Consider the following 27,860-nt stretch of genomic DNA (forward strand, 5'->3'; position numbering starts at 1 on the left):
GTCCTCACAGTGTTCCCTGCAGGAGGGTATGGCCATGGCTGATAAAACAGCCAAATGAAGATACTTTGCCAGAGCATGTGGGTTACTTTGGACCTGACAAACAAATTTGTTAAAACCAGTTCTCTTGCAGATGCCGTTTCTCTCATAGTGTTTGGCAGTATATGCTGTTAAACACAGTGAACTTCTATAATACTGCATGCACCAAACTACTTGGCTCAGTGTTGCTTTCTGATGCACAGACCAAGAGCAAATGGTCACTCTGAAATGTTCTTCATTTAATAAAAGCAACAGTGATGACCACAGCATCCTATTTGGAAATGCCAGGCTCTATTAAATACTGCTAGTCACTGCTGGAGAGAAAGTAACTTCAGCCTTGGATCTCTGTTCATGTATGACTAGAGCTACAGGAATAGTTGATTTTACAGTTCAGTGCCCAAACTGGGAAACAAAGAATGTGTTAGGTCAACTTAGACCTAATTTGAATAATTTCCTTATCCAGAGTGAAATGAAACACCCTTCTTTTTTTTCCTGTTTTTTTAAAAGGTATTTTTAGTAGTGACTGTAATTTACCTAATTATTGTGTCTTTACTTTTCAAGACTTGTCACTTAAGCACCATAACAGACCTTGCAGGCCTTCTTACTATGCTACAGATATAAATTAAAACATACCTTAAACTCATCTGTACATTGTGAAGCTAGATAAATTGCCATGTGCTGAATCATGTAACATAGCACAGGATACCACAAATTTTAAGCTCGGGAACAGTAAACAGTAGGATGTTCATATGCAAAATATATTCCAAGCTACTATAATACATGCCTATTTCACATTTTCCCACAAAGGTGGTGGACTGAACCCAGCAAGCGCATCACCCTTTCCTATCTCTGACTACAATGTTTGAGCTCTCCCACTTGTTAGGAAAATGACATACCAATGGGCTACAATATATAAAAGGAGAACTAGGTTGACACTGCATCCTCTGCATATGATTCAGTTTTGAGAAATAACCCAGGTAGCACTGCACTTGTGCCACTGCTATTCCATTTGGGCGTTCTGAAATTTGGTTCCTTTTTTGCCCTTCCAAAATGTTCACAGAAATTGCCTCAAAATTAAATATCACAGTGACCAAACATTTGATGAGTCCTATTTTTAAGGTGGAGTATTATCACTGGAATCAGAGGAAGAGGGTCCTCACTGATATCCTGCCACTAAGCACAGGGTCAACTCAACAGTCTCATTAGAGAAATCTACCTACAGCAACCAAGCTCACTTTTTTTATCTAGCAGATCATGACATTGAAAACTTAGCTTGGGCCTGGTGAATTTTCCCAACGAACTGTGCTTGAGTTGTTTGAAGACCTTGAGATAGCAGCAGATGAAGCTGCCATTTTAATCCTAAAAAGCCCAATCACTTTGCATCCTGCTACTCTCTTGAAATAAAACTATACTCAGCTACAAATATGTCCATATACAGAGCAAGAGTTAACTACTTCAAACACCAACTTGTCATAAGATAAAGGATGGATTTTTAGTGTTACTGCAGCCTGGAAAAATTATTTATTTTGAAGACTATGTTCCAAATCTGGAGGTTGAGTAAAAGGTATCAGTCAGGAAGTTCTGATACTTACGACTCTGGTGGTACACAAATCATGCCCAAGATATACACAGCAGTAACTTGAGTTAGAGAAAAGTATTTTAATTGAAAGCTGAGCTGATTGGTGTAGCCTATTGACTATGTATCAGCATTACCTATAAGCTGAGCAGAGGCAAACAGAGCCCATAGCTAGCAAGTGGGTAATTTGGTGACAAAGTGGACATGGATCCTGATCGATGAGGAAGGAGAAAAAGAATTTAGATGGAGACATAAGACTAGAATCTTACTTTGGAAGATGTGTAATAAGAAATGGGAGGAGATGGATTGCTGGTTATTCCAAGAAGTAGTATTCTGTTTCTGTATCTCTTCTTTCATGGCTGGTGTAAAACTTACAAATAGAAATAGAATGAAACAGGATCTTTGTGCATCACAGCCTTTGTCTATATTCCCTATCAATCCACTAGCCTGAGCCTTTGCTCTAATCAAGACCCACCGGTATTAGCTGTGGGGAACACAAATCTACTGTCTTGCGACACTGGCATGGTGACATCAAGAAACCAAGAAGGCTCATTAATTATTTTAATAGAAAGGGTATAGGGACATGAGCCTCCTGGCATTTATGATATGTTGTCATTCTAGCCTATGAACAGGATGTTTATGAATTGCACCATTCATTTTTCAGACTACTTCTGCAGGTGATCAAGATCACTTTGAATCCTGTCATTCTACTGCCAGTGGCTTGGCTTCTGAAATTACTTTTACAATAGGTATTATCTGAATATAGCTTCACAGTGGGTCATTTCTTGATTACACAGAGTCTCATATGAGAGAAGGGATATGGCACAAACTATGCCCACCCAAATCTATTTATTTGAGAGCTTTGCCCAGAATTCAGTGTGGAAACCTCTATTATCAGAGCAGTTGCTGCATGCTGGTTCATTAGCTTTGTCTTCACAGATGGAGATAAAACTGAGAAACAATCACAACACTATTTCTGATCTCTTTGTCAGCTTGGTAAATTTAAACATTAGTAGGATATGGCACAAACTATGCCCACCCAAATCTATTTATTTGAGAGCTTTGCCCAGAATTCAGTGTGGAAACCTCTATTATCAGAGCAGTTGCTGCATGCTGGTTCATTAGCTTTGTCTTCACAGATGGAGATAAAACTGAGAAACAATCACAACACTATTTCTGATCTCTTTGTCAGCTTGGTAAATTTAAACATTAGTAACACTGTCAAATGAGAAACAATCACACCACTATTTCTGATCTGTCAGCTTGGTAAATTTAAACATTAGTAACACTGTCAAACAATGGCTAAAGAGGAAATATTTAGTTGTCTTTTGGCAGTGTCAAATTATTTCAACCTTTATGGATTTATTCTTTAAAACAGTTTGACATTTCATTACAAAGGCAGATTTTTTATTTTATTGTTTCTTTCAGTCTGTTAAACAGCCACAGTGTTGACAAGTAGGTTCCTATGAGTCATACAGGTGGGAAGAAATCATGTCTCTATTGATAGCACTATTTTTTGTTATTATTATTTGCAAATGTTCTTGCATATCCCCCTCTTACTACTTGGTTCACAATTGACTTCTCATTTTTCCCCAAAGATACAAGCAAAACATGATGATTTGTACAGACTCTCTCAAACTGGATCAGAACAGAAGTCCCCAACAAGTATTGTGTTTTGCAACTGATCATAGTTAAGTATCAAATATTCACTTCACTGAGGAGAAGGCGTAAACAAAGAAAAGAAAATCCAAACCTAAGCCCTGACAATTTCAGAAATTGCATGCCTTCAGGCGAAGTCTTCCTCAAATTGCCCAAATATTGGTTTATGCCACAGCCCTCACAGTTCCCATCCTTTCTGAACACGGACTGTAGTAATTGTCAGTGCTGTCATTTTGCACAATTGTGGCAAATCCTACAAAGTTCACAGAAGCATCTTCCAGCAATGTGTTATAGCAACATATAAATGGAGGAAAAAAAGAATCCTTTTATTGGTTCTAAATATGCTATTTTTCAGGTTACCTGAATTTTCTCCATTATTGTATTGTGAAAAATAATCAATAGAAGATCTCTTGCAAGATCCTACTCCAAGGTTTCTTGTAAAACCAAGAGAAATCAATTTCCATTCCCTTCCCAGTTATTTTGTTGAAGATAAGTCTGTGCCTCAGAGAGTTCCACGGCTCAGAGAGTTCCATCACTCAGATAATTCAAGTTGTCAAAGTGATCAAATATGATCCATTGGATTTTTCTCTTAGCAATGTTTCAAAACCTGTTTTTTCTGGAGTATCACTTTATTTCCACCAATCATACCCCAAAATAATAATTTACAGCCCTGGTTACAGGTACCTTCCTTCTTGCAAACAATCAGTCCACACAAGAAATGCTCCACTTTGGTCTAGATGCTATAATGCTGGTCTGTTTTCTTTGATGTGGGGGGAGTGTGGTTTCTATGCCTTTTCCTGCCAGGAAACAGCTCAATGTCTAATGCTGTCATTACGCTGCATTCCTGAAGCCTTCACTTACGACACGCTCAGGCAATGAATCATTTATGGCTCTTTGATATGCATGCAAATATACATCAAAATGCAAAGCCAATTATAAAACAATATACAGTCCTTGTTATGACTCCAGAAATCCACAATTTCTGTTTTAACACTGAAACAGAAGTAATGGCTAATCAGAAACATTCCTGGGTATGTTACTTTAAGGCAATTATATTAATCTGCTATAATTTACTGCAACAAAATGGGGAACTTTTGAATAGCTGGAGTTGAATAAATTTGCATAAGTATTACATTTTCACAGGTTCATTGTCCTAGCCCAGTAGATAACTCCTGCATTATGCAGAGTACATATACCAGCCCTCAAGTAATTTACACTCAAAGACAATCAAATTTCATGAGCCGTGAGTAGCTTACCATTTATTCTGCAGGCCATCTTTTTATGATTTTAAATAAAATACTTCTAGTGAGTTCAGTAGAGGAGAAAGAGGGTTTGACTGACAGCTCTGGAGAGTCAAACTGTATTTGTTTGCTAAAGAAAGACAATATGTAGAGCAGAAACAGCGCTTTGCCACCTCGAGGAACATGACTTACTGCTTTGGAGGTACCCCTCTGTCGTGTTCAGGCTTTCATCCTTGCTTCTCATCAGCCAACTCTGTCTACTAATGTCAGGTAGACCTAATTCCAACAGAGACATTGGAGATTGCTTCAAAACCTAACAAAAATCTGAGAGATGACAACGACTTTTGGGTTGGGTCATCAAAGTGCAGACATATAGTGCCTTCAACTGACTTTATGGCTTTCTCTTGCACATGTAAAGAGTTTGGGAACATCTTGGGAAACCTTATTGCAGCCTTTCAATACTTAAAGGGGGCTTATAAGAAAGATGGGGACAGACTTTTTAATAGTAGCAATAGGACAAGAGGTAATGGTTTTAAACTAGAAGACAGTAGATTGAGACTAGATATAAGGAAGAAATTTTTTACGATGTTAGTTGTGAAACACTAGAACAGGTTGGCCATAGAGGTTGTAGATGCCTCATCCCTGGAAACATTCAAGGTCAGGTTGGATGGGGCTCTGAACAACCTGATCTAGTTGAAGATGTCCCTGCTCATTGCAGGGGAGCTGTAGTAGATGACCTTGAAAGTTCCCTTCCAACACAAACCATTCTATGATTTTATGAACATGACAAGGAGGAAAAGTGATAGGAATAGGCTGTTGGCCTTACCTGATTTACTAGAAACAGAGGCTACAGATGAATGATACTGCATCTCCTTCACACTTCATGACACATCCAGCTATATTGGGATAATATAGTGGCTGAGTGCACAGACAGCACCAATACACCAGACCCTATTCAAATACATACTATAAAGGTGGGAAAAGCAGAGGTAAATACTATTGTAAAACCAGACTGACTGGAAGTTTGATTTCTCAAGCTTTACGCCAGTCAAAGTATCATAACCTCATATGCATCTGACTGTGTCTAGCTTACCCTAAATAAATCTTTAGACCCATATTCTTACCTGAATAGTCATGTGTCTAATGGCCTGAATACTCTCACAGCTTTCTTGGTTATGCAAAGAGCTTCCTTGAAGCATTACCCAATTCTGCCCCAAATTATTTTTTTTTTTTGCCACTCAACAAAACACTCCAGTACAGACTCTGAACATATGATTAAGTCAAATCAACTTCAGGAGAAGTTATTCTTGCACTGAAGAGCTTCTAAAATTATTATTTTCTTGTCATGATGCATCAAAAATGCTTTATCTATATTGGCTAAAGTTTTGGCTGATTATTCACTTCCATCTGGCAATACTTTTGAGAATCGTAACACACTGACCCATCTCTATTCTCTTAGCCCATTTTTTCCTGTTTGTCAGACTGCTGAAACTTGTCTGATCCTCAAAGAACGCATGAGATCACTGGAGCAGGGGCAGTAATTTGTGCACAAGCTGATGTTGCAGGGACTGTGCTTCTAAGCATTCCTCCTAAGCACTGCACCAAAACTTAAAATTCACGTTAGTTGCGAAACGATTCTTGGGTCATTATGACTAGCATGATGGCTTTGAATAGAAGTATAGGCTCTTGCTGTCACCTGAAGATTTGTTTTCGCAAAACAAGACAAAATGGTTGTAAAAGAGGAAATCTTTTTTCTCATGCTCCAGTCCCCGAGCTGCTGTCCGGGACACTTGCCAATAGCAAAGGGTTAGCTTCCAGATGATAGATCTTGACTGTGCTGTTGTTGGTATCTGTACTCCCGTTGGAAAGGCTGCCAGCTTGGAAGCTATGAGAGTTGATTAGGTCTCCTTTCAAGAACTCTCTCATCATCAGTCAGTAGGAACTATTGTAGTGTTTTTTAGGGCACATGAAGGTAATTTTTCAACAAAGTACCACTGGGAAAAAAATACCGAGAAGACAGAAAAACTGAATCATAGAGCACTCTATCCAAAGGTAGAGAGAAGCCAAGTTCACTTCCTAAAGTGAAGGGTAGAAAGGGTGTTCATGCTGCTCATGCACTCCATTTCAGGGAAGAAAGAAAGAATGAAACATCTGTCCCAAGCTCCCTCCTATAAAATTCCTCGAAAATCAATGCTGAAATCTGTAGAAAGGGAAAAATTTAGCTGAAAGAATGTTGGTCAAGTGAATGACTGTACAAACCAAATAAGTGGATTTCAGCCTCAAAGTGAGAAATTATGGTGATGGGAGCCAAATAAGTTCTTCAGTATATAACTATAATAGTAGCTGTGAAAGAGAAATACATTCTCCATGCTTAGTCCATCTTTTACCACTCTACTTACAACTACTCTATATGAGCCATAAAAAACTTCTTTTCAGTTATACAATTCCAGGTTTAATTGACTTTTTCACAGTGGTATGCAGAAAAAAGAGAGAGATTTGTAAAGAGAATGAAGTAGTCTGATTCTTACCAATATCTAAACATTGCAGAAAAATAGCTAAAAAATAGATACGAAAAGTGGAACTTCCTATGCAAATTCTATTGATTTTCAAAGGGAACCAATTATGACTCCACTATGAGTAATTCCGGAGAGTTTTCTCCAGAAGGAGACTCCATCACCATCCTGTCTGGAGTCTCACAAGAATCTCCAGATAATTTAATGACATTTTCATTGAATACCCACAGTGAAGAGAGTGCAAATCTTTTTTTACGTCATATTTCAGGCCTAATCCCAAATTAATCTCAGTTTTGAACTCTGTCATAACGCAGATCATTGCCTTGCCGTACCCTGCGTATACTAGACCAAAAAGTAAGAGCCACAGAAAAGAAATATGCCAATGATTAAAGAAAGCAGTTATAGTCACATTATTAGTTACCATGTTTTCTGCTACAGCTAGGAAATCATTTAGCTCTTTCTAAAGATCAGCCATTTATCTTCGGGCAATTGAAGATTACAGACTTCATCAGTAATTATCACAAATGGTGCCCTGAACACACTGATTATAGATACTTGTCATTACACCTTATAAAGAACAGTATATCATCTCTCACACTGTTTCAGAATAATTATGGGTTGGACATCTGCTGGAGTCCCAATCACAACTAATCACAATTTGCATGAGCAAGACAGTGAAAGAATCCTATTCCTTTAAAACCACCCATTACATGCTAACACATGAAAGATGTGCTTTCTATACCACTCATGCCAAAGCAAAGCAGTCTGAGACAAAAAATAAAGCCATTTCCATGTAAAGTTAACAATTCCAGATTAAAATCTGATGTAAACTACACTTCTGCATTCTGGATTAGTTATAATGAATAATTATAAGTAAAAGCTATTTAAACACTGGAGGTTTTTTTAAATTTGATTTTTTTGTAAATGTTAAATAATGTATACGAGCCATCTTACATACTCAAGTTCTAAATCAGTAAAATCAGAATCTTAACTATGCCTCAAATCTGTATATAATCAAGCACTGTTTGTAAAATATCTCTGATGTTACACCATTAAGAAAAATTAAAAAAAAAAGAAATTAAGAAAAAAAAAGGCTTGGCAAATTCACAGCCCTCTAGACCTCTAGACACATCGAATCCTTTTTTTTTCTAGCAGGAAATAGAGAGCCTCTGCTAGTTTCAAAGCAAAAAAAAAAAAGAAAAATACATGTTGCCCTTCCTTTAAAAGGAAACAGCGGAGTTTTAGTCTTCTGTAAAGTTTAGTTCTTTTGCAAAGGTAACACCTTTTTTTCCCTTGCCTTAGCTTGCTTTGCTTTGCCTTGCCTTGCCTTCCCTCACCTGTACCCCTCTCCTGCAGCCTTCCCTCTCTCCCCCTCTCCCTTTCTCTCTCTCTTTTTCTTTTTTTTTTCTCATACAATTTTGTTTTGGCTTCAGGACACAGCGGCTGCCTTGGGAAAAAAAAAAAAGGAATAATGGAATTAAGTTAGAAAGATGGCTGCTGTGCCAATAAATACTAAAAAGGATAACAAGAATCTCTACATTAAGGTTCCAATCTCTGAAGAGGAATGAAGTTTCCAGCTATGTATTCCTCTTCTTCCAGCTAAACTGGGATTTTAGGGCATACTACAATTCCCACAGTGGATCCTACATGGGCTGTTCTCTGATGCGCAATCTTCCTTTTTCAAGAGCTGAAAATGTGAAGTATTGTGGCCAAAACCCCATAGCAATATAGAAGGAAAGAATAAAACACAGATGACTCCTATGTGACATAAAAATGTGGATTTGAATAATGTTTTGGTGTCATGCTGAAACAGCCTAGGTTTTTCATATGTTGCTGAAAAGATGAAAATATTAGCACAATGTCTGTGGAAAAGAACTCTTATCATCAACACAATTTTACTTGAATGGCACTCTTAGTTCTTGTATTATGTCAGGCATAAACTTGATGTCTTTTGGGATAGCTTCATCAATGCTAGATGGAAGAAGAACACTTCTTATCAAACACCAGTGCCTTATTAATGGGAAGTCATATGATTAATCAATCTGATTACTTAGAAGTCAATTTATCTGCAGTGCAACTGCTATCTAAATGAAAATAAGATTACTGTGAGTACAGTTTATTAATAACCCCCAGTATGTCATTGACTCAACTTGATTATAACACAGCAGGCATGTGATGCACAATATTACAAAGACATTAAAACACTCTGACAACAGTGGATACAAAAGAGGTGTATGGTACAGGGTAAGGCATAAAACTCCTGAAGTGGAAGTGACCATTCAATTTTCAGTTCTGCAAGGAACATTTTGTTTTATTGTAGGTGTAGGATCTGTAGATATTTTTCAGTGTCCAACTCTTATGGCTGCTGAGATCACCTGAAAGTATGAGTCAGTGTGACATTCAGATATAGACCTTGTAACATTCGAAACAACCCCTTGAACTTCCTCACAGGGAAAAGCAATTTAGCAGACCCAAAGGAGAATTCAGATGTCTCTGAGGGAAGCCAGTCACACACAGCTCATGAGTCTGTTTCATCCCACTAGATCTCACAAGTTTTCAGTAGATATGATCCTATTTTGAACATGCTGTTAATCTACTGTGATATATATTCCCTGTGAGCATAGGTTATGGGCTAAAGAGAGCTTGAGAAAGTACTAGGACATTTTCTTATACTGTAGATTGTTCTCTACTAGTTTTTTGACCACAAAAGCATCTTCCTTCATACTTATCTGACAACAAAAAATTCTTATTTCAATAAGAAATACCTTTGTTGTCTTCATCGTGCTTGAAAGGAGAAGTCTAGTGTAGATAGAGAGAAAATATTAGAGAGGGAGGGACTGAGGAATGGAGAAAGGGAAGATCCCTGTTTGCTGGGTAGATGACTGGGAAGAGAATAAAAGACTTAATAAAAAATCACAAAGGCTCAAATAGGATTAATTATTATGACTACTCTGTTAAGCCAGGAGATGTAGAAACTGTCAGTGGTGTTCAGAAGTCACTTGGGGAGAGCTAGGGAAAATGCACATGTACAGTTCAAAGCAGCTGGCATTTAATCAGTCTCTGCACTGAGAAGTCAGAAATGCAGAACGAGGAGCCTTCAGGATCTATCATTAAGCGGTGGCACCTCAGCAGCCCAAACGCAGAAGATTAGCTCAGGAAGTGGCAAGAGAACCTGATGATTAATATGTACTTTCTTTAGAAATGAAGGCAGTCACTTGCATTTTCTGTAAGGAAAAAGCAAATTAACTACATAAGCTAGAAGAGAACTTCCACAGTCAATCTATGACCCTAAACAGAAAGTATGGTCTAGGGATGACATGTCAAGATAAGAGTCCTCTACTTTGTATTCAAGAGATGTCTGGAAAACATGACTTAGAATTATTATCAGATTTCAGCACAATTCTGGCTTTCCTAAGGGTTTAGCACTACTGTAAATCGAGCCACTACTCTACTGAGGCAAAGTATTCAAATCTTGTCTGAACCATGTGTGGTGGGCTGAGCTTGGCTGGCTGCCAGGTGCCCACCAAGCCACTCTATCACTCCCCTTCCTCATTAGGACAGAGGGAGAAAAATACAACAAAAAGCTCATGTGTCAAGATAAGGACAGGAAGATCACTTACCAATTGACATCATGGCCAAAACAGACACTACTTGGGGAAATTAATTTAATTTAATACCAATTAAACACAGTAGAATGAGAAATAAGAACAAATCTAAAAACACCTCCCTTCAGGGCACAGCCAGCTGTTCCAGCATGGGGTCCTCCATGGGCTGCAGTGGGACAACCTGCATCACCATAGTCTTCATCACAGGCTGAAGGGGAATCTCTACTCTGGCACCTGGAGCACTACCTCCCTTCCTTCTTCACTGACCTTGGTGCCTGGATAGTTGTTTCTCTCACAATTTCTCACTCTTTTTTCTAACAGCTGCTGCACAGCATTTTTTATCCTTTCTTATATATGTTATCACAGAGGTGCTACCAACGTCATTGATGGGTTCAGCTTTCACCAGCAGTGGGTCCATCTTGGATTTGGCTGGAACTTGCTCTGTCTAACATGGGGGCAGCTTCTGGTGTCTTCTCACAGAAGTCACCCCTGCTCCCATCCCCCTCCGCTACCAAAACCTTGCCACATAAACCCAAAACACCATGCCACTAGTCTATCAACTGAGTATGATGACATTAGCGAGGGCAAAGTTTATTTTGTGAGTCTCCTTCATGATTTTGTAGAATTTATGCCAAAGCTATGAGATTGAATAAATTGCAAAAAGTGCCTCAGATACAGTGAACCACTAATTCACTGGGGTTTTAAGCCATGCACCTCCTAGACTTGAGGAAGAGGGTGCAATAGGAATGATTTAGAGTACCTACCCATTACAAGCTTCTGATCAAATGGAAGTATTCTGGAAAAATAATCTGGCTGCAATTGTGGGGAAAAAAGCTCTTTTTGGTTTACTCACAATAGGTAAACCTCAAATAAGGAAAGTCTCAGTTGTTTGTAGTCTTACAGAGAACTGAATAATCAGATTCAGTTCCCTGGATCAGGCATCAGACAGAACATACTTGCCCAGAAGATGCATCTTAAGAGTTTAAGCCTGAAGACTTCTGATATCAAGGAAAACACAGAAATGTACATCAAAAGGAGAAGGATCCAAACTCAGCTTTGCAGACATGAAAACAAAACAAAAACCAGGATAGATCAACATTAACTGTTTCACAGTATTTTACAACATAAAAGGAATTAAGTAAAATCTCTTTAAAATTCATTTTCCCATTTCCTGCTGCCCCGTGAAGCTTTGTCTGCTTCAGAAGACAAGATATATTAATTGTTCTAGCCTAGATTTAGCCAGTTGCATCACATCAGAGTACCTTACAAACAAAAAAAAGAAGTGTGGTATGTCTTGAGTTACGGTATTCAACAGTTACTAATTTGGTCATGTAGTAGGTTGGCAAGGTCCAACCAAAAACATATATAAAGTGAGTAGAGAGGTCTGCAGTTTTCATCTAATGATAAGGGAAGGATGCATTCTTATGCTCACTGACAGTGATTGCAAAATTCCCCAAATCTAGACATGTCTATAGTTCAGTTGAAGTTACATTTAACAAACACATTCAAACAACCTGGAATGGAATCTATAAATTTGTAAAGGGAAGTAAATTTGACCCAGTGCAAAGCATTGCAGCACTGTAAGAAATAATATTACTCCTCTTCCTTCAGTCCTTTATGGTTTGATATAAACTCCCACATAAACCAGCAGCCAGTCACAAGTCCCTCACTTGGAGTTAGGTTTACCCCCATAGCAGTTTCTTTTCTAACTCTGAATTTTTATTTTTTACGTTAAACCAAGACAAATAGTCTTTGCTCACTCTCATACATCATGGATAGCATATACAAAAAGGCCATCACAGTCTATTAAATTAAAATACTGAGATTAAGAACAGATGTCATGACTTATAGAGGTTTCTGAAGTTAAAGCAAATGCTCATCTGACCATGTAGAGGTGGAGTATGCAGCATTATATTTATGATTACTTGTTGTGTAACGTTCTGATGACTTGCAGGATAGCAGAGTGCTAAAGCTGATTCCTGATAGAGTACCTTCATTTTGGTATTTAGTAGGTCATCTGTTAGGATAATAATGATTGTATTGGGTCTGGTTGAAATGGAGTTAGTTTTCCCCATAGCAGCCCTCATAGTGCTGTGCTTTGTATTGGTAGCCAGAAAGGTGTTGATAACACCCCAGTGTTTTGGCTACTGCTGAGCAGGGCTAGCACAGCACCAAGGCTGTCTCTCCAACATTCCCCCCTCACCAGGAGGTTGGGGGTGGGCAAGATCTTGGGAGGGGACATAGCCAGGACAGCTGACCCAAACTGACCAAAGGCATATTCCATACCACATGATGTTTGCTCAGCAATAAAAGCTAAGAGAAAGGAGGGGAGGGGAGGCGCATTCATTATTATGATGTTTGTCTTCAGGAGCAACTGCTATGCATACTAAAGCCCTATTTCCCAGGAAGAAGCCCGATGTCGCCAGAATAAATCTTTTGTTTTCCTTTGCTTCCATGCACATCCTTTGCTTTTGCTTTATTAAACTGCCTTTATCTTGACCCACAAGTTTTTTCCTTCTTATTTTCTCATCCTCTGTCCTGATGAGAAGGGGAGTGACAGAGCAGATTGATGGGCATCTGACATCTAGACAAGGTCAACCCACCACAATTATGCTGTCATTTAAAAAAAAAAAAAAAAAAAGGAAAAAAAAAGCCTATCATGAAAGAAGACTAGTCGATAGAGATAGGTAGAAAATAGAGTTTGCAGCAAAGGAAAACAAACATTATGGAAGGAAATAAGGTCTCCTAATCACAGCAGACTAAGATTTTTCCAGGGAGAGTAAAAGGAAAAAAGGGAGTGGAGAGTTAACCTTTCCATTTAGCTTCTTACAACAGAGATTTGTCCAGAGGATAATGAAAAGTAGGAACCATTCTCCAAAGAAGCCTCTCTTGTGTGATGTAGAGAGATGTACAGAGATTAGTCTACAAAGACAAACACTTGAATCAATTATTTAAATTTACATGATGTGACTGTCTACCAGAAAGGCAGACGTTGAGGTCAGTTTGCCAAAAGCATACAATGACCCAATGGTTTGGATAGCAGCCTCAGGCTAAACATTCTCTCAGCATGAGTTAATTCCCTGGTAGTTCTTCTGCACCAGCCGCTCTAGGCTAGCATACTTTTAATATTTATAGAGAACAGAACAGCTTCGACAGGAATGGCTGAGGGAAGCTGAGGGCAACATGTTAATTAGAACCCTTGAATCATGGTTTCCTAACAAGTTAATGATTCCAGTATTCTGGGTTGAGTTTCTAGATCTGAGGAAACATCTAATCTGAGAAAAAACACTTCAAAACTAGCACTTCAAAAAAAACCCAAACCCAAAACCCACCCAAACCCCCAAGTAATCATTATTTTCCAAACAAACAACCTCGTGATAAAAGTTGTACAACAAGCTCTCTTCTTCACCTGTGGTAAGTAATAAGATCAAAGGCATACACTAACTGTAGGACCTCCCTTGATCAAGGGAATGTGCATAACACCCTGTCACCAACACACACAATACTCAGTACTCCAGATACAAACCCGTCTTTCACATCATCCTTAATAATGACTCAGGTCCTCTGGCTGTTGAACACAAGACCTGAAAGCAAGATTCTTTTATCAAATAATTAATTTCACCTTACAGCAGACACCTGGTCTGGTGAATCCTGCCTTAAAAGTGTCATTGGCAATCAGAGGTATATCCATACATCTTGAACTTTTCTGAAATGGTGGGGGCTGAACACCCAGGAACTGTGTATCCAAATGCCAGGTAGTATGTGCAGAGATGTTTGAAGGGTTCTTCTTCCAACAAAATCCCCTACTAGCAATATAAACCAGGGTACGTTCTTCACAAATAATGTGGATGCTCTGTGTGACCAACTGGAAGTAAGACATCATTGTTCATCCTCCTTACCTCTGAAGAAGTAGGTTTGCAGTAGCCAGCTCCGAACACTAGATTTTCTAATGACATACTGGACTGGTCTGGTCCAGCCTCCAGGTTGCCTTTACCAAGCCATGAACCCTTCCCTGGACGAGTAAAACTAGAAGAAGAAAAATTGAGAAGAAAAATAATCAGAGCAGTATTTTTAGAGAAGAGTCGCTGTCCCAGTGCTATTTCCTTCCTTAGGAAATGTTTGCAGTTTTGTTTTTGGTGGTGATGGGTTTTGCTTTTATTTATTTCAAGCTGATACTGTAAGTCCACATGTTTCCCTTTCAAAATGAATATTGTCCAGTATGCATTAGCTCAAATGATGTGAATAGAGTCTGCTCTCTTGGCATTCAGTCCAGTGCCTTGAGTGTTATCTTTCACTCAGTCCTTTCTCTGCCCTCTTACAGATCTTTTTCCAGCATAACATCTCAACAATACAACCTTTCCATTTGTCCACATAGATAATACTTTTCTCCAACTTCTCATCAGCTTGCATCTTGATCGATGCAACATCTTTCTCTGTGGCTTTAACCATATCACCCTTCCTTTTTGAATTGTACACAATGTCTCTTCACTATCAATATGCTTTATAGCTCATCTCAATTTTACTGCAGATTGGAATTTTAGTTCCCACTTCTCACTGTCCCATCACATAGGCTTCCAGCATCAAAATGACAAGATTTCAGCCCAAAAACTGCATTTCTTTCTGCTGGGTGCAGTCCATTCATTTGTGATGTGTTCTCCCATACCCGTGTGCAACATGAATTTGCTGTTATCCAAATTCTTCCTCAAAAACCTGACAGAATTTAAGTTGTTTTAGTGCTGAGGTCAGTACATCTCAGTGCTGACTATTATGGTCACAGTGTTCCCTTCTGACTGTATCTATATGTCTCCTATTTTATAGCATGAACCCATTAAGAGGGGAACATCTTGTTTGGAGTATACTTAGCATCGAGCCCACCAGAGTCCAGATGCATAGCTAGGGCTCTTACTCTGGATTAATCTGAGCAAATGTCTACATCCCAGTTAATGATGTAGGCTGCCTTTATATTCGCTGGAGAGGAATTGGCATTTCCAGGGTATGAGTCATCCCTTTCTGAAGTAGTGATATCAAATAGGTCAGATGAATTTCACCCTCAAAGTGCTTATTTCTTACTGTGGACTATAAAGAGAGGATAAGATGACTGGCTCATAAACAACTGAAGTTAGATGAGACAAATCCCACTGTTAGTCCCTGTTATAACATGTGCTGTACATAAACTACATCAAGATTTCAAGACAGAAATCAGGCTACTTGTGGTGAATACAATAAGCCAAATTACTGAGTCTAAATGGTGATGCAAGCAACCATAAGTGTTCTTAAAAAACATGTAGGCAAAGGTGGAATTGAAATAATGAACTACAGAGAAAAAAACCGCACATTTGCTGTTCATACTGAGTGCAGAGGTAATGCCACTGAGTTTATGCTACAGCTTTCAGACTGGGATCATCATCCACAGGCACCTGGTGCCCATCCAGGCATCCCAAATTACATCATAACCAGGAGACCTGGTCTCCTTGAAAGAACAAAAGCTTCCAAGATGGGGAGCACAAGAAACATTTTAAAACCATAATGTGCCAGAACTGAAAGCCACAGGACAGTGCCCTTCATTCTGCCAAAACTTTCCAATCTGAGGTTATTCCTCTATGTAAATGTGTATCAGGCCACATCAGCTCAGCTCAGCCATAATTCATGGATATCTACAACTGATTCAGTTTTAAAGGACAGATAAGAGTCCTGGCTGCTGTACAGAAACACACAACAAAAGAAAGGATGCTCATGCTAAGGATACAAGACAACAGAGAAGTGCAGCAATACTTGTTATCACCCAAATAACAGGTGAGGTTCCAATGTGCAGGGGAACTGAGTGATGTCTGCAGCACCAGAAAAGGAATCTCTAGCAAAATTAGGAATTGGACCAGCTTCAGAAGGTGAATCACAAATCCCTGCTTCACCTCTAAGTCAGAATTGTTGTTTGTTATTTATCATCTAGCATTCATATACTGACAAAAAGGACATCCTGTAAGGGGAAGGATGGTGTAGAAGACCTTAGCATATATCTGGCCTTGCTTATGTGTGTATTAATTTATACGATCCAAGAAACTTCCAGCTGGCTGCTTCTAAGCAGCATGAAGACTTTCCATGTATTTCCTACATGCAACATTTAAGATAAAAATAATTAAATAAACCAAAGCAATTTCAAACAGCCAAGAGATAAACACTGCTCTGAATAATTTCAGCTGTTATTGGATGATGTTGTCTGCCCTGGTCCACTGGAAAGGCTCAAGAAGCAGAAATAAAAAATGATTGCTGTGATATCAGAGAGAGAAGCTTAAACAAATGTTGCCTGCACATGAAAAACTCCTCATTTGAATATTAGCAAAGCTTTCAAAGGTTTTAAGGAAGAGAAAAGCACTTTTTAATGCCTTTTTTATTTATTTATCTTTTGCTTTTACAGCAGAGAAAGGATTTTAATCTGTTGGTTTTAGGGAAATTGATTTCACATAGCACTGTAAAACAAAAACCCTTTTAGGGAAACCTGCCAAAATGTCATCTGTTGAGGAAAAATTTGACTGGAAGGCTTACAAACTGTTGAGGTTCCCCTAATGCTTTCTGAAGTAAATAATATTTAAAGACAATTTTTATTAGCAATAGCAGGTTAATTTACTGCATCAGATTTTGTTTTCTATATTATTTTTTCCAACTATTCCTGTAACCATGCTCATTTGTATGAATCTTGAACCTTGGTTATTAACATATCCATTTGGACTACCTAATAGTATTGATTTAATATCAACATTTAGATCATCCTCCTGTATGTTAACGTTAGCTTTTATTTGGAGTCAGGATAAAAAAGGTCAAAAGAGGTAATGTGTGTGTGTCCGAGAGAATGAACATGTGTGCAGAATTATTAATATTTTCTGTGAAATAAACATTTTTTTCTTTTTCTTGAGCTGCTCTTTTGATGATCTCATCCATGAGATGTCTTTATCCTTTAGAGGAGTCTCATAGTTCTTATAGCAGCTATAGTAAGCTGCCTTGAAAAGTCCATTTTTTTCCTGTGGTATAGCCTGCAAGACATCAGTAATTAAAATTTAAGAACTTTCTCACTCAGAGGTTATATTCAGGCAATTATTTCCAGCAGTCATGGTTATCTTCTATGAATTTGTGTCCATGCCTTATTAATTTATACTTTTGGCCTCTGTAACATCTTTTGGAATGAACTATATGTTGTAATATGTGTTGCACTTTCTGTTTGTTTTGAACCTGCTGTTGGAGAATTGAATGTGGCACCTTTTAGTTCTTGTATCGTGCAAAACGTTAAATAATCATTCCCTGGTTTTTATCTTCTTTGGACAATTCTCTAATATATAAATGAGATGACAGTACTCTACCATAAGAAATGGATTGGCCTTGATTAATGTTGATTCAGATGTTTTATTGAAGTAATTCAGAATAAATGCTTTAGGCCAGTATAATAAAACATAATATTCCCTTTGAGATTAAACTGCCCCAAAATGAAATAACTTTTTTTATTTTTTCATTCACTTTTTTTTCAAAATTAAGACCTTTTGGGTTTTTTGGTAAGCAAAACTTTATCTCTTAATGAATTACAGTTTTCATCAGAATGGGGCAAAAAAGTTAACAGATTGGGATCTTAATCTTGCTTGGGAAAAAACTATCTAGCACTATATGAAATGGTCAAACTGTAAACAAACAAACAAACAAAACCCTACACATTTCTAATGAGAAAAAATTATAATCTTGTGATTGAACCAGGAGTGGAAATTTAGGAAATGAACTTGCATCTCATTTAGGCCACATCTTATGGAGAAATCACTTCTTTTTCTCTCAGTCCCTTACGCATAAAATACTACTGATTTGAAAAATGAAAAATGTAAATAAGTCCCATAGAAATAACACACCTCAGAATCAAATCCTCACATCCTTCGCTGACAGCACCTTTTGCATTTCACCAGGAAGTTCCTTCTAACTCCCACAGATTTCCCTCAGTGTTTTAACTCAAAACTTTAACGTAGCTTTTGACAAATTAGTACAGGCACATGGCCATAGGGTACATGGATGATCTGTCATTTATTTTTGAGAATAATATATGGATATTTATAGGCTGTCCTCTTCCAGACATATTTCTCTCTTACACAAGGAGTTTCATTAAGGTTATAATCAGCGACTCTAAAATGTTCTGAGCTTCTTGGGTAAAACCGATAAGATTTATTAAAATAAAATTTGTAATGGAAACAGATATCTCTCCTCAGATCCCAAACAGAGTCGAGGGGGAATCTGGTCTGAAATCTCTAGTGATTTTGATTGCTGGAAAATGCTGGTTCATTTGTTCTGAACTTAATGTTATTTGCTATAAAACTTTAAAGCAGGTGAAGTTATGTGGTGATATTTATTTAGTTTTGGGTGAGGTTTTTTTACTTCTTGATTTTGGGCTTGTTTTTTTTTTTTTTAAAGTGTGACTCAGAAATAGTCAGGTTTTCCTTCTGTGACTTCTTGGCTGGTAGCTCAGGAGAACAGCATGTCAAAGTGGAGGTTTATCTTTGCAGATACAAACAGAAACAAATAACAGAAAATTCAAAGGAAAAATCATCCAGTTATTAAGCAAGAGTTCTTAGAGAAAAAACATAAAGCATTATTATTTTAATAAATTTACTATGGAAGCAATAGCTCTTTTCCGCATAAACATTCCATTTTATTTCTACAAATGAATTTATTTGCAAATAGGATGGAGAGGGAAAATAAGTCATGAACTTTACTACCAAGGATTACATTTGTGACACTTTCAGATATAAGGTGCCCATAAGTAGGTGCCAGCTACACTTAACAATCGTAGAAAAATTGACTTGCATACTCTGCACCCAGATCGAAGGTGCACAGGGTAGTACAGTCTGTGTATCACATAAGGTTATATCAGTTGTGCTTTTAAGGAACAGGAGGATGCCTGGGAATAAAAGAACTTAGGCAAAATTGCTCAAGGATGGCCAGGGTTGGCCTGATTCCTCAGTGCAGTGGAGCAGAGCAGAACTAGGTCAGGTCTGAAACCTTTAAATACCATGTGTCCCTTTTATTCTATTTCCTCTTCCCAGAGCAGAACAAGCTCAAGGCATTTAAAAAGTCAGTATCTGTGTTTTGGTTTCTCCACCTGAAATATTTGTATTATGTTATTTCCCCATCTCAGATGCCACCAAGACTTCTTGTTTCTCATTCAGTCATTTGGATGTGGGTAATTAAGAATTCAAAGTTAATAAAATGCTGAAAGTCTACTTACTTTTCATATATACATAGACGTATGTATGGAAGTGAAGAAGACAATAGAAAGCTGAGAAGAATCCATAAAGTGGAGGAAATTAAACCCCTTTCTTGTGTAAACAAGACAAAACAGGTTTGCCCACTGCCTGTGATACAGGATCTTGCTTATCTGCATCAATTTCAAGTCTTGCTTTTTTTTTCCCCTTGGTATTTTTGTTTTTGTTTTGTTTTGTTTTTCAGATAGAAATGTTTTCAGCTGAAGACCAGGAGCCAAAGTAAGACTGCAGATGCTGTGGCCATCAAGTGAGCTAGATTCTGCACAGTCCTTAGACAAAGCATGGCTTTGGGGAGACCAGTCTGTATAGATAGTAGCAGTCTGGTGCTGAAACACAGCTCTTACATTTGCAGAAAGTTTTCAGGGGAAGAAAGCAAAAATCATCTCAAGCCACTGTATAAACTTTCAGTAGAAGACAGGCCAACCAGATCCTATTGTCCATGCTGCTTAACAGGAAATACAATGTATAGGGCACTGTTTCCAGTGTGGGAAACTATGTGCGTGTGAGAAATTATGCATTCAGGTACTTGTTTCAGAGGTTATTTACAAGTTGTATTTTTACTTACGAACAGTAGCATACGCTAACTCTTCTCGGGAAGGAGTGGTGCAGAGGTCTATGGAATTAATGAAGTGTGTAACCATGTTTCTTGCTGTTTGCTTCCTAAATGAGTCCAATATAAGAAAGGCACTGAGCTTGCAGCATGCCTGAGACTAAGTAGACATGTACACCATAGACATGGATGTACTCCTTTGGGAAAAGCAGAAATGTTTCTTGAAGTCTCAACTATGCTAGACCAAAATGCTTTTTCTAACAGCTGATGCTGATTCCACTTATAGACTGGACCAGTTACGGGACCAGTGACAGGGATCTAAGAGAGATCAATGACTCAGGCCAGAAACAAAACTGATACATACAAAACAGGAAACAGGAGTCCAAAAGCCATAACTCCTCCTCACGTTTCTCCTGCAACTGTCTACTCACGTTTAGTCTCTGGAACTTGGGTAAGAGAACAAAAAAAGGTATTTAAGCAGTTTGTGGAGGCCACTGCATTCAGCAGGGGAGTACTCTCAAGCCTGAACATCATTCACTTTTTCTTTTTATATTCTGACAGACTTGTTGGGATCATCTTCTACCATCCTGGGTAAAATGAGGTCACCGGAGGCAAGGCCTTTACTTTCCAGAGAACTGTCATTTCTGTGATGCTAGGAGAGACATGCCAGCCAACTCACGCTTTAGATTTTTATCTATTTATGCCAGCCAACTCCTGCTCTAAATTCTTCTCTATGTCTCCCTCATCCCAAAAGTCTGAAAATACTGCTCCGCAATCTGCAGCTGCCAAAGGCATTCAGTGCAGACACCGCCACCCTGCACAGTAGCTGTCATTGTAGGAGAGCAAGCAGCTTGGGGTCTGCAGCAGCACACCTCGAGCCCTGTGGTTTGCAAGCAGTGGTGTGACAATGTCCTGCTGTGCCTGGTGGAAGAGTTTGGGTGTAGGGCAAGATGCAGGTGAGGGCAGCAGTGTTTCTGGTCAAGACAAAAGCTATCACAACCACTGCATCCTACATCCTTCTTCTCCGCTATCATCACACTCCTGCCTGGAAAACCAAAGTTTTGGACTTTGCCCCAAGGAGTTCAGCTTCCTCAGCCACTTCTGAGATGCTTTTTAGAGAAGTCAAAGAACTCTAAATGTCAAAGTGAGAATTTTTAACCAAGCTCTCGCTCAGTGCTCTCCAAGGACAAGTCAAAACCACCCAGCCCCTTCCCTGTTGCTCAGAGTCCCCTCTGCAGCAGTGTTTCAGGGGATGCAGCTGCCCAAGGAACCAAGAGAGGAGGTGATCCAAGCCCCAAAGCATCCCATCGTGCTCCTGGTCATCCCACATCTAGACCAATTATGATTGCTGTAGAGATAACAGAGCTGGAGGTAAGTTGACTGCAAGTCTGCCTCATCACCTTCCTACCCAGCCTGTTACCTCCTTAGTAACTGCATAAAGCCATTAGCAGCTGCCATGAATTGGGATCGCATTAAAAAGCTGAGGCATTTCAAAAAAGCTGAATTACAAAATTTCCATCCAGAATCCTGCAAAGGATCCAAGAAACTTGAATTTTGCTCATTCTCAGTTTGGTAAGAGGTGAAGGTTTCAAAGTATCAAACCTAAAGTAATATTTATTATATAAGAATTATTAACCAGTACAAACATCAATATAAAAATATTCACTTGTCAAAAAACAGGAGGTAATGGAGGCACCCTAGAATCATAGAATCATTATGGTTGGAAGAAATCTCAAAGATCATCAAGTACAACTGTATACCCAACGCCACCATGCCCACTAAACCATGTCTCGAAGTGCCACTTCTAAACATTTTTTGAACACCTCCAGGGATGGTGAGTCCACCACCTCCCTGGGGAGCTTGTTCCAATGCTTAACGACTCTTACAGTGAAGAAGTTCTTCCTAATGGTCAATCTGAACCTTCCCTGGGACAACTTGAGACCATTTCCTCTTGTCCTGTCGCTAGTTACCCGGGAGAAGAGACTAACCCACATCTCTCTACAACCTCCTTTCAGGTAGTTGTAGAGGGTGATAAGGTCTCCCCTCAGCCTCCTTTTCTCCAGACTAAACAATCCTGGCAAGGTTTGCCCAACAGGAGCTATATGTGGCCGTACATCATAATGCAGGGAAAGGCCTGAATCAGTCTTACTGGTTTCCCTACTGTTTTCACTGTTTAAGTGCAGGCAACAGGGAAGAACTTTGGGGAAGAGTATCTAATTTGCCAACAGAGCTAACAAAATAGGAGAAGCTGAGTCCACAGGGCATATGTGAGCAGATATCTGTGCTTCAGCCAAAGTTGTTTTCCAGGACAACTTCAGAAGAGCAGTGAATTCCAATTTTACATAATGTATGATCTTTCTTTTCAGGGTAGGTCTAGAACTGTTGTTGTTTTACATTTAAGTGTATGCATATGTGCAGAAATAATATGTACATACATGTAAAGTATGTAGTATGACGGGACAGTTCAAGGTAGCAAACTAAAACATAGTGAATAATGCATAGATATTTTTCCCAGACAATGTAACTATTATCAGTGTTTATTTTTTCTAATTTTGTGACAAAAAAGACTTTCCAGTTGTTCAGGTTCTATTGTGTTACAAAAATAAAGATCTGATTTTACAATTAAACCTTTTTTCTATGTTCCTAGTAAATTCCAATGATAAGTGATAAGCAGGAAAGCTCTGAGCAAAACAAATTAAGTTTTAGTTGGCTGGTTTTGTTTCAGAATACTTGGAACTGGCATTTCTTTTACAGTAGTGTCTTCACCATGATTTACATTTAGAGAATGAATGATATAAAAATTCTTCGGGTTTTCAATATTTGTCAAGAAGAAGAAATATCCTCAGTATCACACTTTAAAATTATTTTACTGGCTTACGCAAATGAGACTCTATATTATGTTGTCAAAAATCTTCATTCCACTGCATTAAGTAAAAATATTGCATACTTCATAAATGTCCACAAAATCATATTTTAAAAGCTGTAATAATCTGATTATGGAGCAGTTGATCATCATGCGATTTATGCCTAATAACAGTAAAAAGTCTCCGCAGTCCCATTCATTAGAGGATAATAAAGCACTGAAAATAGTCATTAAGCCTGATAACTATTGTTCTTTTATCCTTTTATACAGTAGAACAATGGACAAGTTATCTGAGCAAAATTATCTGGTTAGAAGTAGTCTGTTACAATCTAATTCATTATTTAAAAAGTCAACACATAGCAGAAGAGAGACATAGCAGTTAGCTGTATCTCAGTAGCAGAAGAGAAGAGATGTGTCAGTCTGATCTACTAATACGACTTGCATCACTGTCACAATTCAAACTCTTACAATCTTAATTCATCCTGTGGCATTCTCTACAAGCAATGCCTTTATACAAATGGGGAACTGAAGCAAAGATGTCTTAAGTCAAAAAACAAAACCTAAGAAAAAACAAGTCTACATGTTCGCCTTTTCTTTTTGACATCGTGCTCTTTGCACAGTATTTGACAAAAAGAGTCTCCTGGTCATTTGGTAAACAGTAAGGCCTTGCTGGAGTAAGAGAAGCTGAACAATGCTGAACACTGCATTTTGCTTCAGTTCCCTCCCTCTCAGCACTCTTTATCTCATTCAATGACAAGATTGAACACAAAGTAAATTGCCAGAAAGACCTTTGCTTCCCCTTGCCTGCTCTAAATATTAGAGGATATTGACCTCCAGCCCTGCTTTATTTGAAGGAGTTCTGAATTATTTTCTTGTCATTACGAATCAGATAACATAAATCACACCTAGACTCCACTGCAGCTAGTATTATACTGCTGCACCATTAAATCAGATGATGCTGCAAAGGAAAAATTCACCAGAGCCTTATCCAGTACTGACTCATGCATGCCTCCTTCTAGCCATGTTATGAATTATGCTAATGCACAGAGTCCACAGATGAGATTAGAGTCCAACTGTCCTAAACACTTTACAAAGCAACAGGGGAAAAAAATGTAAATGCTATTAGTTGCTTTTAGAGAAAGGAAAAACAGTCAAGGAGAAGAGAATTTTCACTTTCCTCATGCTACATATGGGGAATAGAGAGATCAAGACTAATCAAAATTTCTGAACATATTCCCAAAGATTTTGTTAGTTTTTTCTCAGACCTCTTGTGTGTTATAAAAGGAAGGAGCCTGTGTCAGGGGCTCGCTCTAAACCCCAATCTCCAGAATCCTAGCCCAGGACTAAAAAACTTGAAATTAAATTATCCTCTCTGCTTCTCCTATACAATAAGCAAATGAACTCAGAAGAGGAATATCCTCTGCCTTTCAACAGACATTTCTGTGTCCTTTACCTGATCAGAGGCTGGTGTAATGCTACCAGTGACGCATGCACTGTGACGGATATCACTGACAGGTGGAAATAGTCAAACATGACAGGAACATGGTGGTGCAGACCTCTCTGGGGGTGGAAGTGAAGACACAGTGTACGGCTGCTGATCATGGGGATTGCTGGAACATCTCTCAGTCTGGAAGAGAAAGAGGTTTACAAGAGTTAGTGAAAGCTTGAGCTGCCACAGCCTGTAACATGCTACAGTCAGCAGACTGGGAGACAGCTTGAGGTGAATTTTTATCACTTCCTGGCTTCATATGGGTTTACATAACTGATGAGTATCTTATGTTGTACTTGAGCCTAGCATAAATATACGTAGAAAAATAAATAATAAATAACAGCTGCAGTGATATATATAAATATACTGTAGAAAAGAAAAATAGAGGTGATGCAACTCGGTTTTCCCCTGGTGATTGTCCTTGATGTCCACCTATGCACTAGTTCTGGGGACATCAAGAACTAAGTCATAGAAGGAAATGCACTTAATAAACTGCTCAGCTTATTTGAGTGTTCATAGCCAGGACAGCTCACTACTTGTGATTTTCAATGTGAGAACAATCAGCTCAGGCAATCTGTGAGATTTAGGAGCAGTCCTGTGTCAGAGAGAGCTGAAAATATTCTGAGGACCTTTCCAGATATTTAATCTTCTGAAAAAACTTTTTGCAAGAGACCAAAAAAAAGAGTAAGTGAAGTAACTGCAGAGAAACAATACAAGTTGGACTGGCTTCTCCTTTTTTCAGTAAATAAAAAAACCAATACTTTTATTTAAAGTTTGATTATAACTATTCCAGAATAGCTTTGCTAGTGTGCAGTCAACCACATGACATCTGAGTCACCTATAGGGCAGAAGACTCAGATGTAAACCTGGAGCATGCCTAATCACATCCTCCCAATGCAAGTGAAATTCACTTCTAAAGAAGAATTGTTTTACAGCATTAAAGATTCTTCTGAAGCCAATTGTTCCCCAGAGCTAAGAAAACTTATGATGAGATGGTTGAGTATGGTACATGGTTAATCCCAAGCAGTGTTTCAATGAAATTTGCAGAATATCCTCTTCTAAAAATCTCTGCTTTTATTTATAGTAAATCAGATTAATCATTCAGATGATAACAGAAATTAAATGTATGTGTTAGAGCACAATTTCATAACTTGAATGTTTCAGTTCTTTTTATTCTTAATGTTTATTTTTTCTCTCTTTTCGACCCATCAGCATCGCAGTTGATGACTGATGGTCCAGTCCCACCTGCCCGAGAGAAAAAACTTTCACTTTCTGTATGTTGAAGATAAAGGAAATATCTTCTTGAAATTTGCCCTATGGATATGAGTAAAATCACATGGGGATAGTCTTAGCACGAAACACAGCTCAGATGATTCCTCTGCACCCCTTCTCACTCCCCATAAGTGCTGCTGAAGTCATTGGAAGCCTTTTCTGTGATTCAGTGAGGCTGAATAATGTCTGGCAACACACTTTCTGCTATGACTCAGGAAGGGATGCTAGTCTCATTTCACCTAAGATTATGGAATCAAATATAGTTGGAAGAAATCAAATTCAATGGGAAGTCTCTTTTCTCCTAAAATAGAGACAGCTTTGTTTCTTAATACAAGAAAAGCACTTAGCATGTCCATACACCCATCTTCATCCAGAAAATACTTTGTTGTCTCCTGAGATAAATGTGTTTCTGAACGACAGCCCCTGCTTACATGGAGGTCAGTGATGATATTCACTTTGACTTTAACAGCAGCAGACATAGAGCAACACCTTTGAAATCCTCACACTTAAAGGAGAAAAAATGTTGTTCCTTTAAAGAGAAGTATGAGGTACACTCTTCAAAAACAGAGAGAAGAAACAGAAAGACTTCAATACTGAGGCAAAGGAAAGACTTATCAAAGCTATCCCTTTTTTTCAAAGGACTCTAACTTCATGAAAGTAATTTCCCAATTGAACAAAGCCCTACATTACCAATTGAGCTTTAAAACAATACTTACTGTTGTTCACTGTCAGTAAAGTGCAGGTCCAATTTGAGTTGAAAATCTGCTTCATTCAATGCATCTTCCACCTACAAAAAGAGAAAGGCAAGGTTACCTTTATAAGTTGGCACCTACAACACTGAATGCAAAGGTGGATGGGTTTGCCTGATAAGAGCAAAGGCAAAAATATGCAGCAACAGCAGCACCCCACCACAGTGGTAGAAATGAGCAAATGTGACAGCAAGTCAAGATAACTGCTGAAGGAGTTAGAGGGAACCAGAACAGTCAGTTCTCAAGTGTCCTGTCATGTCAAAAAAATCACTATAGACAAGAGTAACCAAAATGCGTGGAGCACTGCATTTGTTGGATGCTTGCTCTTTGCACACTGAGTCAGTGGAGTATTTTTGAAGCTGCTCTCCCTCATTGAGCGAGTATTCATTTGGGTTATCTTGTCGGCTAAATGAGAACAAGGATTAGGTTTTCTTCATTGAGAAATAGCTTACCTACCTGTAACTAACACAAGGTTCAAAATTTGCAGCTTAAAACAATCAGAAATGGTTCAAATAATCCTGACAATTTCTGATCTCTCATCATTAGCCTTTTAATTTGTTTCTCAGCAAACTGAGGCTTTCCTGCTTCCTAGTCACTCTTTGTGGCCCTTCACAGATTCATGGAGGAAGTTTGTCATTGATTCTGATCTAGAACATTTTCTTTGCAAAATTCAAAGGCTTTTGTTGTTTCTAAAGCTTCAATTAATAGAAGTTTAACTATTCACTTTGTTACAGGTTGCTGAGTATGTTCATACATGGTGGGATTCAGCTTGCCAAAAACACTGACGATATCACATGTGATCATAAGCCAGCTCACTGGTACCTTTATCTAATAGGTCTCACCAGCAAGATTACCCTTCTTTTATTGTCAACAAAATACTTTAATTGCATTTTCTGAAATAGTACATGAAGGGAGCTGTCAATTCGTTACCTTCACCAGGAAAAGGCTACATTGGATAACACATCCCAGCTTGGCACAGTCAAAGCAATTAGAATCAGGGCCAGTTCTGTTTAACATCTTCAC

General features: G+C 38.4%; 1 protein-coding gene across 1 annotated transcript in view; it reads right to left on the bottom strand.

Annotated features, from left to right (window-relative positions):
* Nucleotides 1–26,875, bottom strand: part of FAM135B (family with sequence similarity 135, member B) — a gene marked incomplete at its 5' end in the record, with an annotated part of 68,062 nt that extends 41,187 nt beyond the window's left edge. Inside the window, 3 exons of the mRNA XM_009700275.1 lie at nucleotides 14,530–14,656; nucleotides 24,781–24,954; nucleotides 26,805–26,875. Of these exons, the coding sequence (XP_009698577.1) occupies nucleotides 14,530–14,656; nucleotides 24,781–24,954; nucleotides 26,805–26,875 (372 nt within the window). The remainder of the gene's footprint in view (nucleotides 1–14,529; nucleotides 14,657–24,780; nucleotides 24,955–26,804) is intronic.
* Nucleotides 26,876–27,860: the final 985 nt, after the last annotated feature.

Source organism: Cariama cristata, unplaced genomic scaffold (genome assembly GCF_000690535.1).
Source record: "Cariama cristata isolate BGI_N322 unplaced genomic scaffold, ASM69053v1 scaffold1375, whole genome shotgun sequence".
Lineage (NCBI taxonomy): Eukaryota > Metazoa > Chordata > Aves > Cariamiformes > Cariamidae > Cariama > Cariama cristata.